The sequence below is a fragment of the Myxocyprinus asiaticus genome, chromosome 26 (genome assembly GCF_019703515.2).
Source record: "Myxocyprinus asiaticus isolate MX2 ecotype Aquarium Trade chromosome 26, UBuf_Myxa_2, whole genome shotgun sequence".
Classification (NCBI taxonomy): Eukaryota; Metazoa; Chordata; class Actinopteri; order Cypriniformes; family Catostomidae; genus Myxocyprinus; species Myxocyprinus asiaticus.
Genome location: NC_059369.1, coordinates 39,852,805 through 39,866,258, shown reverse-complemented (window position 1 = coordinate 39,866,258; position 13,454 = coordinate 39,852,805). Strand labels below are relative to the sequence as shown.

General features: G+C 35.8%; 1 protein-coding gene across 3 annotated transcripts in view; it reads right to left on the bottom strand.

Moving 5' to 3' along the window:
* Nucleotides 1–9,216, bottom strand: part of LOC127416899 (unconventional myosin-VIIa) — a 65,295-nt gene extending 56,079 nt beyond the window's left edge. For 2 of the 3 annotated variants that reach the window (XM_051656492.1, XM_051656491.1), the window contains exons 1-3: nucleotides 9,199–9,216; nucleotides 243–356; nucleotides 7–159 (exon numbers count right to left, since the gene is read on the bottom strand). In XM_051656492.1, coding sequence (XP_051512452.1) covers nucleotides 7–159; nucleotides 243–356; nucleotides 9,199–9,216 — 285 coding nt within the window. Of the gene's footprint in view, nucleotides 1–6; nucleotides 160–242; nucleotides 357–1,288; nucleotides 1,406–9,198 lie in introns of all 3 variants that reach the window. The other variant, XM_051656490.1, reaches the window with a different exon arrangement.
* Between the last annotated feature and the right edge of the window lie 4,238 nt (nucleotides 9,217–13,454).

The window sequence follows — 13,454 nt, the reverse complement described above, 5'->3', positions numbered from 1 at the left end:
ACTTACATAGATGAGATGTTCTCTGTAGCGGATGAGAAGGTTTCGGAGAATTCCAGCCTCATTCAGATCGCCTAGTCGAATCATGTCTTCCACCCCGTGGATGGAGGTGGGGTGCATTGGTTTGATGTTGGTGGCATTTTGGGGGGAGATCCAGTGTTCCTGAAAACATGAAGATTCAATAATTCAACGATCTGCCTTTTAGTCTAACACAATGGCAAGAATGATCATATTCATTTACTTACATTTCCTTCATCATCCAAAACCTGGATCTGACCGGAATCACAGAGCTTCACCACGGCTCCAATCGGGACCTCAAATTCACGGCCGGTCTTTAGGTCCAGCCAGACATAGTCGCCCTAAAACCATCAACCATCAACTATCAACCATCACGGTGTTCTTAAATGACCTCAGTCTAATTATCACATGGTCCAAAACCATTTAATGACCACAGACCACATCTGTTTATTAGCTTTAAGGCCATCTAGTTTTTCTAACATAAACAAAATAAATACTAAGCAGGTCTGCTCACTTAAAATATACAGCCTTTCTCTTACCAAAAAATTATTTACAGTCTTTCTCTTACTGAGAAAAAGCACCAAATATGATGATGAGTCATCTTGCACTCATGGGCGTATCCAGGTTTTTTTTGCCAATAAAATGCTCTCTGGAATGACTACCAATAGGGCCATTCTCAAAAAACCTGTCAAGCCTACATTTACATTTTCTACACTGTGACATCATCAGTGCTTAATTATATTTTTACACAAGTGGACAGGATTGTCCGGTCAATTCCAAGAAAACAAGCATGGCTTAATCAAAAACAAACAAGCCATAAAAATGGCATGTGATTTTTACTTATTTAGATTCAATGTACATTTTTATTTTTCTGTAACCACTTAAATCATTTGAAAGAATACTTTACACAAAAATGCTCTTATCATTTACTCACCATCATGTCATCACTTTCTTCCATGGAACACAAAAGGAGATGTATGGCAGAATGTTAACCTCAGACACCGTTCAATTTCCTTGCAATGTAAGTGAACAGTGAGTGAGACATAATTCTGCCTAACATTTTTTTTTTGTGTGTGTGTTTTACAGAAGAAAGGAAGTCATACAGGTTTGGAATATGAGGGCAAAAAATTATGACATAATTTTCATTTTCAGGATATTTCTTTAACCAATAAACCACCAACAAATACACAAGTATAAACAAGCACTGTGCTTGTATGGAACTGGTAATACTCCACACACACACTCACAACATTCACACACATGCATGTCGTACCGGTAGCAGAGTGGTGTGTTTAAACACAGCGTTGACATTTCGTAATAAAGCCCATTTCTCCTGATCTTTCTCGTAGAGTTCAACGTAATCCCGACGCTTGTACATCCTTAAGAGTATCTTCAAACTCTAATCCATACAAGTGGCAAAACTCCAAACTGAGAACACTGCCTGATACACCACCGTAAACGTACACATCCACAAGTTAACCAACCTTCAGCCCAGCAGAGACCCAGGTTGTTACAGAACCAGCTTCCTTTTACGTCCAACAATAGGATAAAAATAATAGTGGAGACACAAAAAGAAGTCCAGGCTGTCTGTACGACGTCCTCAAAGAGACAAACACAGACTAGAGGACACCCAATCTGAGGCCCAAGGATGGTTTGTTTGTCTAGTGCATCTTTTGCTCTTGGATTAGTCCTGGAAGATGTCTCTGTCGCCTTTTGGTCCTTAAAATCTACATGCAAACATGTCTGATACCCTGTATGAGTTTTTGTATTGATTCTCTAACTATTTCTCTGTATTTTTTTCTTTAATTAGTCCTATATTGTTGTTCTTGTCCTTTGTTTGCACTTTCTTGTCCTTAAGGAGGTTAGTTTTAATTTACAGTCTAACTGACCATATATCTTTCTTTTCCCCCTCTGTTTCTGTTTTTATATGTTGTCTGCATGGTGTCTTTTCCTACTTTAGCCCCATATTTTCCTTCTGAAACATTCTCTCTCTTTTTCTATCTCTCCAGTAGCAGTGTCCATGCTGGTGTATCCCCAGATAATATGGAGCTTTTTAATTAACCAAATATCCCCAAAGGCAAATCAATCCATGTAGAGGGAGAATCTAACACCATTTGACCACAGCTGTCACGTCTGAGAAGGCAGCATTGCTGGCCGTCGACGCTGATACAATCCTAGCAACCACGAGTATGTGAATAATTCATGCCAAGACAACAATTGTGCTGTTAGCTCACTCCTCTGCTCTGTCTTTCATTATGAAAACTTCTAACAGACTTTCAGAGTAGTTACAGCAAGATGATTCAGGGAAATTAATTACGAAACCTATCGAGAACATGACCGTGTCATAATGAAAAAATTAAGAAAATGTTTTGCTTTTTTTAGGACCATTAAGATTTTTTACAATGTGACACTTTTTCAAAACAATTAAAGGATATTCCAGGTTAATTTTAAGTTAAGATCAATCAACAGCATTTGTAGCATAATGGTGAAAAAACTGCAATCTGGTAAACACTGTAATGCAGGTAAATCCCTGATTTTATTACACTAAAATCATGTTATGTTTACATTTTGAAACTGTATTTAAATGTTTATGGACTGGCCTTATTCCCTTCCATTGTAAGTGCCTTACTGTAACCACGTTGTTTGTTTTTTTATATAATTTTGAAATTCTTTTTTTGTGGTCATCAACATTATGCCACAAATTTTGTCAATTTGTCTTAACTTGTATTGAACTCGGAATATAATTTCAAGCATATTTACCTCCCCATAATGTATACTGTGACCATTTGGTCTGTAGCACTGTTTTAAATGTTTCTGTCATTCTCATTTTCGTCAATTCTCATTACAGAAACATTAGTTTTATACTGTATTACTGTATAGTATTAAAAACTGTAATTCAAGCTTTTTTTTTTTTTTTAAATAACTTAAACCCACATAAGTTCAAGGCACTTACAAATACTACCATGATGAATAAATACCCTATACTTTAAATATCATTTTTTAAATCGCATAACAGTAATGAGAATGTTATGTGTTCATGACAGGTTTTGTGAGATTCACCATTTTGCAGTTTGTTCCAGTAACTCTGCATCAGTGGAAACCTTGCTTTTTAAATACCGCTATTATTACTGAGAGATGGTCTAAAGATACCAATGCACTGTTGTCTACTTTGTTTTTACCTCTAACTCCTAATATAATAATAATTCTTTGATGTCCAGTTTTGTGCTATAGATGATTTAAAACATGCTTCCATTGTCAGTCTTTTAAAAAAGAGACAGGAACATGGAAACAGGTAATGCTGAACATTTAATGCCTGTGCAGGTTTGTGAGACAGCAGTGCAGGTAAATTATTCAGGAAGCGCAAATGACGCTGTAACAACATGAGTGGTGTATGTGTGCTTAGTTACAGTATATAGATTCATTATCCTCACAAACAGTACTATAATTCTCCAGTTACTCCTATAAGTGTAATAGAGCAGGACAAAATACATGGATGGTATTTCAAAACACTGTTCAACTGTAAGACATATATGAACTGCTCTTAACACATGTAGCACATTGAAAACAATTTCAAGAAGGAAATTCAAACAATTAAACCAAATTAACAGCACAGCAGCATCAGTTTCTTAATATATTAATGACTGCTGTTCAAACCCCATAGAGTTGAAGGGAAGAGATCGCCCCTTCTTGGCAACAACTGGTTTGACATTATGGTCTACTTGGTCTACTTACCACTTGTTAGCTGTGTCTCATTTCGAAGGCTGTGTGCTAGGTAGGACGCGTCCTTTGAAGGCTGCAGTATACTGAGCGTCCTCCTTTAAACAAGTCTTGTGACGGCCTTTGTAGGACAAACGGAAATGGAATGTAACATGGTTGCTATGACAGCACGCCACTCTTTAACAAGTGCAAGCGCTTTCATTAAGAAGGCAACAAAATCCCTTTGGAAGGGAGTGTATGAGGTAAATTTAGGAGAGTTATAATGATTTTAAAGGTGTACTTTTAGTCTAATACTTTATTTTAATTATATATTAATAGAATTATGCATATTATATACTCTGCACCCATCTACTGAAGTACATCAACTTGGGAATTAACATTACTTGCGTTTGAACATCATATTTACGGGCAAATGGCGTTGTTATTTTTTTTTTTTTGACATTTCCGATGAAGCAAAGAATTATGGGTTGTGAGTGCCCACGAAGGATACACCTCATGCATCCTCGAATTCCCATGAAAGAAGGTCGCATTCGAAGTGTCCTACTCACTTTTATGAAATGAGACAGCCTCAATGACATATGCGGCTGACAAATGTGACCTCCGGAGGACGCAGCCTTCTAAACAAGACACAGCTGTTGTTGTTGTGATTTGTACAGTGGCCCAGAGGTGCAGAACACAACAAAATTTTCAAAGCAAGCAAAATTTTAAAACACAAAGAAATTAAGCCAGATCACAAACAAATTCAGCCACAACACAAAAAAAAAAAAAAAAAATTAAGCCACAATGCAAATAAGTCACAAAGAAAGTAAGCTACAACACAACAAAATTAAGCCACAACAAAACTAAATTAAGTCACAACAAAACTAAATTAAGTCACAACAAAACTAAATTAAGTCACAACACAAATAAATTCATCCACAACACAACGAAATTAAGCCACAATACAACGAAATTAAGCCACAATACAATGAACTTAAGCCACAACACAATGAACTTAAGCCACAACACAATGAATTTAAGCCACAACACAATGAACTTAAGCCACAACGCAATGAACTTAAGCCACAACACAAAGAAATTAAGCCACAACACAATGAACTTAAGCCACAACACAATGAAATTAAGCCACAACGCAATTAAATTAAGACACAACACAACAAACTTAAGCCACAACACAACGAATTTAAGCCACAACACAAAGAAATTAAGCCACAACACAATGAACTTAAGCCACAACACAATGAACTTAAGCCACAACACAATGAATTTAACCCACAACACAATGAACTTAAGCCACAACGCAATGAACTTAAGCCACAACACAAAGAAATTAAGCCACAACACAACAAACTTAAGCCACAACACAATGAAATTAAGCCACAACGCAATTAAATTAAGACACAACACAACCAACTTAAGCCACAACACAACGAATTTAAGCCACAATACAACGAAATTAAGCCACAATACAATGAATTTAAGCCACAACACAATGAACTTAAGCCACAACACAATGAATTTAAGCCACAACACAATGAACTTAAGCCACAACGCAATGAACTTAAGCCACAACACAAAGAAATTAAGCCACAACACAACGAACTTAAGCCACAACACAATGAAATTAAGCCACAACGCAATTAAATTAAGACACAACACAACAAACTTAAGCCACAACACAACGAATTTAAGCCACAACACAATGAACTTAAGCCACAACGCAATGAACTTAAGCCACAACACAAAGAAATTAAGCCACAACACAACGAACTTAAGCCACAACACAATGAAATTAAGCCACAACGCAATTAAATTAAGACACAACACAACCAACTTAAGCCACAACACAACGAATTTAAGCCACAACACAATGAAATTAAGCCACAACGCAATTAAATTAAGACACAACACAACCAACTTAAGCCACAACACAACGAATTTAAGCCACAATACAACGAAATTAAGCCACAATACAATGAACTTAAGCCACAACACAATGAACTTAAGCCACAACACAATGAATTTAAGCCACAACACAATGAACTTAAGCCACAACGCAATGAACTTAAGCCACAACACAAAGAAATTAAGCCACAACACAACGAACTTAAGCCACAACACAATGAAATTAAGCCACAACGCAATTAAATTAAGACACAACACAACAAACTTAAGCCACAACACAACGAATTTAAGCCACAACACAATGAACTTAAGCCACAACGCAATGAACTTAAGCCACAACACAAAGAAATTAAGCCACAACACAACGAACTTAAGCCACAACACAATGAAATTAAGCCACAACGCAATTAAATTAAGACACAACACAACCAACTTAAGCCACAACACAACGAATTTAAGCCACAACACAATGAACTTAAGCCACAACGCAATGAACTTAAGCCACAACACAAAGAAATTAAGCTACAACACAACGAACTTAAGCCACAACACAATGAAATTAAGCCACAAAGCAATTAAATTAAGACACAACACAACCAACTTAAGCCACAACACAACGAATTTAAGCCACAACACAATGAACTTAAGCCACAACACAATGAATTTAAGCCACAACACAATGAACTTAAGCCACAACGCAATGAACTTAAGCCACAACACAAAGAAATTAAGCCACAACACAATGAACTTAAGCCACAACACAATGAAATTAAGCCACAACGCAATTAAATTAAGACACAACACAACAAACTTAAGCCACAACACAACGAATTTAAGCCACAATACAACGAAATTAAGCCACAATACAATGAATTTAAGCCACAACACAATGAAATTAAGCCACAATGCAATTAAATTAAGACACAACACAACAAATTTAAGCCACAACACAACGAATTTAAGCCACAACACAATGAACTTAAGCCACAACACAATGAACTTAAGCCACAACACAAAGAAATTAAGCCACAACACAACGAACTTAAGCCACAACACAATGAAATTAAGCCACAACGCAATTAAATTAAGACACAACACAACCAACTTAAGCCACAACACAACGAATTTAAGCCACAACACAATGAACTTAAGCCACAACACAATGAATTTAAGCCACAACACAATGAACTTAAGCCACAACGCAATGAACTTAAGCCACAACACAAAGAAATTAAGCCACAACACAACGAACTTAAGCCACAACACAATGAAATTAAGCCACAACGCAATTAAATTAAGACACAACACAACAAACTTAAGCCACAACACAACAAATTTAAGCCACAATACAACGAAATTAAGCCACAATACAATGAACTTAAGCCACAACACAATGAATTTAAGCCACAACACAATGAACTTAAGCCACAACGCAATGAACTTAAGCCACAACACAAAGAAATTAAGCCACAACACAACGAACTTAAGCCACAACACAATGAAATTAAGCCACAACGCAATTAAATTAAGACACAACACAACAAACTTAAGCCACAACACAACGAATTTAAGCCACAACACAATGAACTTAAGCCACAACACAACGAACTTAAGCCACAACACAGTGAAATTAGCCACAACACAATGAACTTAAGCCACAACGCAATGAACTTAAGCCACAACGCAATGAATTTAAGCCATAACACAACGAACTTAAGCCACAACGCAATGAAATTGAGCCACAACGCAATGAACTTAAGCCATAACACAAAGAAATTAAGCCACAACACAATGAACTTAAGCCATAACACAAAGAAATTAAGCCACAACACAATGAACTTAAGCCACAACACAATGAATTTAAGCCATAACACAACGAACTTAAGCCACAACGCAATGAAATTGAGCCACAACGCAATGAACTTAAGCCATAACACAAAGAAATTAAGCCACAACACAATGAACTTAAGCCATAACACAAAGAAATTAAGCCACAACACAATGAACTTAAGCCACAACGCAATGAACTTAAGCCATAACACAAAGAACTTAAGCCACAACACAATGAACTTAAGCCATAACACAAAGAAATTAAGCCACAACACAATGAATTTAAGCCACAACGCAATGAAATACAGCCACAACGCAATGAAATTAAGCCGCAACACAAATAAATGAAGCCACAACACAACAAACTTAAGCTTTAAAATGTAATGTTTTCCAGTAAAAAAAAAAAATTAAACATCCTTCAAAATTACATAAGATATTAAGTCTTGTTGTTATTATATTAAGAATTTTTTTTTTTTTTTTTTGAGAAAGAGAGAGAAAGAGATCTATCCTCCAAACTAATTCCAATATCATCATATTTTTTGTAATAGCTGGTGGGTAAACAATAAACACAATAAAACCGCACTGGCATACATAGTGTGACAACATAGAGGGTAAAGGGTGTTAAATGAACTGCATCTTATTTTTCTAAAGGTGGGATTTTTCAAAAGCTTTTTGTGGTCAGTACTTTCAGGAATGTGCCTACCAGCAGCCAATAAACCTAAGAAATATTCACTAGAGTGAGCAATCTGACAGCAGTAATCAGATTCTGATTTATCATGACACCATAATACAGTAACACAAGAACATTCGAGGTACACTTGCACTAAAGATTATCATCCGACACAGCTCAAGGGGGCACAGGCACTCAAACAATATATTTTCGCAATATTAGAGGAGCATAAAATAGACAGGAAATAAACGAGTCAAATCGGAAAAAGAAAGAAGAAAATTGACATTATTAAGGGCAGAGAAAATGTTTGTGTGTGCAAGGAGATGCAGGAACAGAGGAGAGACCCTGATCAGATTAGACATAATTAGTTATCAGCATTTAAGTTCTCCGCTCCAGTAAAGCAGATTTATTTCTGGACTGCAGTGTTTACATGTATGTGTGAGTGTCTCAATGTCAAACCAGAGACGCACTGACTGACTTATACAGTTACAGAACAACACAAACTCACAGTACAACATGCAGTCAAACAGCGGAAAATCTTTCAGTAAGGTTCTATTCGTTAACATTAGTCATTAGCATTTCAATTTCATAACAGATTCCCAGCAAATTGAATGATTCGATTTTTTAAAAAATTCAATCAATAAAACTTACATTTTACAGTTTTATTAATTTACTTTTTTTTTTTTTTTTTTTTTTTTAAGATTACCCAATTATATTTGATGGATATTTGTTCTGAAATTGAGCTGCATACATCTTAAATGTAAAAATTTAAGAAATCGAAATACATACATCTTGGTTAATATTAATTTATAAAGATACTGTTGTTCATTGTTTGTTCAATTTGATAGTTCATATTGAATTTACCACTTTTAATGTAAAAAAAAAACAAACAAAAAAAAAACATTAGTATATGTTGAAATTAACAAAAACCAAGATACAGATCAATTTGAAACCAGAACATTCCTTTAAGAATTGCATGGACACTACACTGGTCACTTCAATGTATTCAGCCCCAAATAATTTTGTTAGCAAATGCTTGTGTGTTTAAAAGATAAATCTACCTGCTGTAGAATGACCATGACTGTGCTGTTTGTAATTATTCCTGGACATCAGACGTCAGCACACAAGACCCTGAGAAAGAGCCACATATAAACATTAGTAAAGAGAAGTAACACAAAAATGCATGCACACATGGGTAGTTCCCAAATATTATGTCCATAATATTCTTTTTTGCAACATCAAATTAATTTTTTAAAGTACACGTAATCCACGTGGACCAATTAAATGAATATGAGCTCATAGAAACTGCATGTATAGTAAATAGCTTACTGTACAGTATACAAGAATAAGAAAAACATTGTTTACATGAAGTGCAGCATGTCACACTGCTTGACATTTCATGTCAACTACCCATGTACAGTTTTTGTCATGCCATTAATGCACATAAAATTTAAATTGAATGTACACTATCAAGCACTGACAGTCATGTAAACACACACACACACACACACACACACACACACACACACACACACACACACACACACACACACACACACACTAAGCCATTTAGTACTAGACTCCCAGGTCTGGTTTCCTCATTAATCGCAGTCATGGTCATGTAATGGCTGTTACTCAAGTGGAAACACAACACTGCAATTCTGCCATTAAAATGCAGGAAAACACACATTGTCACTGCTGTCATTAAGTTTGAAAGAACCTGGTGAAAGGAAAAACCTAACAATGACAAGAACAGCAAAGTAACGTAAATAAAATAAAATAAAAAAAGGCTGTAAACATTCTCATGCTAAATTATTCAGGCACCACTGACCTGCCTCATATTTCCTCTATTCAAAAACATCCCTTAGGTAGTGGCTGACCTGTGACCCCCTGATAAACCTGATCTATTTGACATCCACTACAGTGGACAGATCTTTAAAAGATATTTTAAACCATTCAGGGTGCGATGTTACATCAAAACCTTTTGACCCTTACTCATACATAGAAATGATTGCAGTCTTTATGTTTAGGATTTATTTACAACAACATACTGTAGATGGATGACAAAAGCAGACTGGTCTCACTGTGAATTCAGCTACAGTACGTTAAAAAATCTCATTCTACTGTAGTGGTCTGTGATTACCCAAATTCTGCCCCCAGTGGTCAAAGCGGGGAAGTGCTACCAGATGAAATGTCCACAGAGGGGCGCTAAAAGCGAGTTGTTTTTAGTTGTAAATAATAAACTTTCCAATAATAAAACTGTGAATGTGGTCCACATCATCTAATGGAAGACTGAAGTGAAGCGGTTATATATGGATTGTGTGTTGATGGTGTCAAGACCTCTTGTGTACTTCTTGTAAGTCTAGCTGGTTAATCAGGGCTGGACGCGCAGGGACGAGTACACTAAATGTGCCGAATAGAGCTGCATGCATACTGCCATTAATATTTCACTGTCTAATTAAACCAGCTGATGTCTGGGATTATAGACTGCACTGTCTGGGGGCACAGGAGAGCAGGGACAAAACGGTTAAACGGACAAATAAATATGGGAGAGATTTGGGAGAGATTTACAGCAAAGTACACTGAATGCAATACATCATCATAAGACTAACAGTTAAACAGTTAAGTTTAAGTTAATTAACTAGATTTTTACATTTCCTAAAGCAAACATAAGTGCCTGGTGGTTGCTGTGTTGTTGCTAAGGTGTTACAGACAGTTGGTTTCTATGGTCTTACTGCCCCAAGTCAAAAGAGCCCACCCCTAAGATTCAATGATTGTTTTGGTCTTTAGAAATGCCAGCATAGATAAAGGCTTTGTGTGTATAATGACGTAAATGTATAATTTCGAAAAGAAATGCAGTGAAAAAGTAGCAAGTTGAATAATTGTACCGTGCTGGTATACTCTTGAACTCATAAAAGTACAAACGCAAAAGTAGTCAAGGAAGAACAGGATTTTGAGGGGACGTGCCCATAGGAGTGCCACCTGCTTTCTGCGATTAAAGGCTCATTGAAAAGTAGAGGGGGAAAAGATACACTGAATATTGCTATGATAACTGATCAGCAATTGTTACAGATTATTCTACATTTTAGTGAAAAGATGCATTAATTTAAAAACTAGTTCATCATACCTTCCGATTATAACCTCACTCTAATATATATATATATATATATAGTAGCCTGTTTTTAAGATTTATGCATTTAAATTTCATAACAAAATTCCATCAAATTAAATGTTGTAATGTTTAACAAAATTAAATTAATAAAACTTAAAAACCTTTTTTTTTTTTTATGTTATTTATTAAAGATTACTCAGTTAAATTCGATGGAACTTTGTTATGAAATTGAAATGCATAATTCTTAAAATTACTATTTTTTGACTATATAACCTCAAAGACTTGATGCTTATGAAAGGTTCTATATTTCTTTGTACTGGCAAAAAGATGTCACTGTCATTTGATGGCAAAAAACTCAAAAGACAAAAACTGAATTAAATGCTGAACAGCAAGAAAACATGCAAACCTCATGATCTGTGCCTTGTTTTAACTAATCTAAGTGCCAAGTCTGATCTAAAACTTGTATATAGGCTTGAAGTAGGTTTACTATATGTAAAGTGTTATAAGAGTGATGCACAATTTTGTGACAAATGCATTTTAAATACCACTGTACATGGTGATCATTCAGTATTATAGTATATAGTACCATGGTGTTATAAATAATCTATAGAATTATGAATAACTAAAAATATTAAAATGATGTAATGTATTAATGTGTATAAATGAAGTCACAACACCCAAAGATAGTGGGACAATATTTGTTAGGATGTCTAGGCTACCACAGCAATCTCCTATAGTATAATAAAATTAACAACTATAACAGAAGGAATGAAAGAAAGGGTCAGTTTCATTACTAAAAGTAAAGTCCATCATATTCCATGCATACTGCATTCCATCTTGAAATGGCAGTGTAGATTATTCTGGAAGCACTGATCTTTCATATAGATCAATATAACAATAATATAGATAACATAGATCAGTGGTTCGAAGTATATTCTAATCTTAAGCCTACAGAAAGCAGCACCATACAGCAGCAACTAACCACAATGCAGGAAAGATGCTCTTCTCTTGGTTTCAGGTGAGTTGAGAGCACACATTTCCACACAGGTGAGTCAGGGCAGGACGGATGATGGAGAATGACTCTTGATGAGGAGGTAGGCCCCTGTGGTTTTCACTCTGTGTGACACCTGCTTCTACTGCTCTGTCAGGTCTCTTAGTTGTGACGGCACTCCTCTCATTAACAGTCACTGATCCCTCACGCAGGGGGTTATGACGGGCCACAGGACGTTAAGAGAGTGACAGGAGGGATGTGGGAGCTCAGCAGGGGAAAACTCGGGATAGCACGAACACACACACACACACACTCGAGTATACCAACACAACATACTAATATGGCATATTTTATAAAAAGCAGAGACAAGCCATGTAAGAGACACAGTAAAAGCAAAAACACCCAACACTTAAACTCTCAAATGCAAATTAACAGGCAGTATTTTACAGATGAAAAGGTCACTGCTTACATGGCATTCTGTTTGAGTGTTTAATTTTACAGCCATGCAACATGAAAGTGGCAAGTTGATTTCAACTAAAAGGCTTTGCTTTATAAACACCAAACTCGCACTGTACATGAAAATACATTGTTTCTGCTGAGATGTGCATGCTTTGTTGTTTTCATTACTTGGGAACAATGATATATATATATATATATATACACAGTACTGTGCAAAAGTTTTAGGCACATAAGGTGTTTCACAAAAACATTTGTCTTAAGATGGTTATTTATATCTTCAGCTTTAGTGTGTCAGTAGGAAATATAAATGTTAGACTCCCAAACATTACATTTGCAAATAGAAAAGATTAGAACAGAAGAACAGGGAGCCCTGCAACAGATATCATGGCCCCCACAAAGCCCCCCACTGAACATCGTGTCAGTCTGAAATTACATAAAGAGACAGAAGCAATTGAGACAGCCTAAATAGATAGAAGAACTGTGGTGAATTCTCCAAGAAGCTTGGAACATCCTATCTGCCAACAACCAGGAAAAACTGTGTCCAGGTGTACCTAGGAGAATTGGGTCTGTTTTAAAGGCAAAGGTGGTCACGCTGAATATTGATTTAGCTTTTTATGTTTACTGGACTTTGTATGAAATTAAGTGATAAATGAAAACTATTTATGTCTTTATTTTTTAAGACATCCTCACTATGCAACCTTTTTCACAAGTGCCTAAAATTTGCACAGTACTGTAAATATACAGTATATAGATAT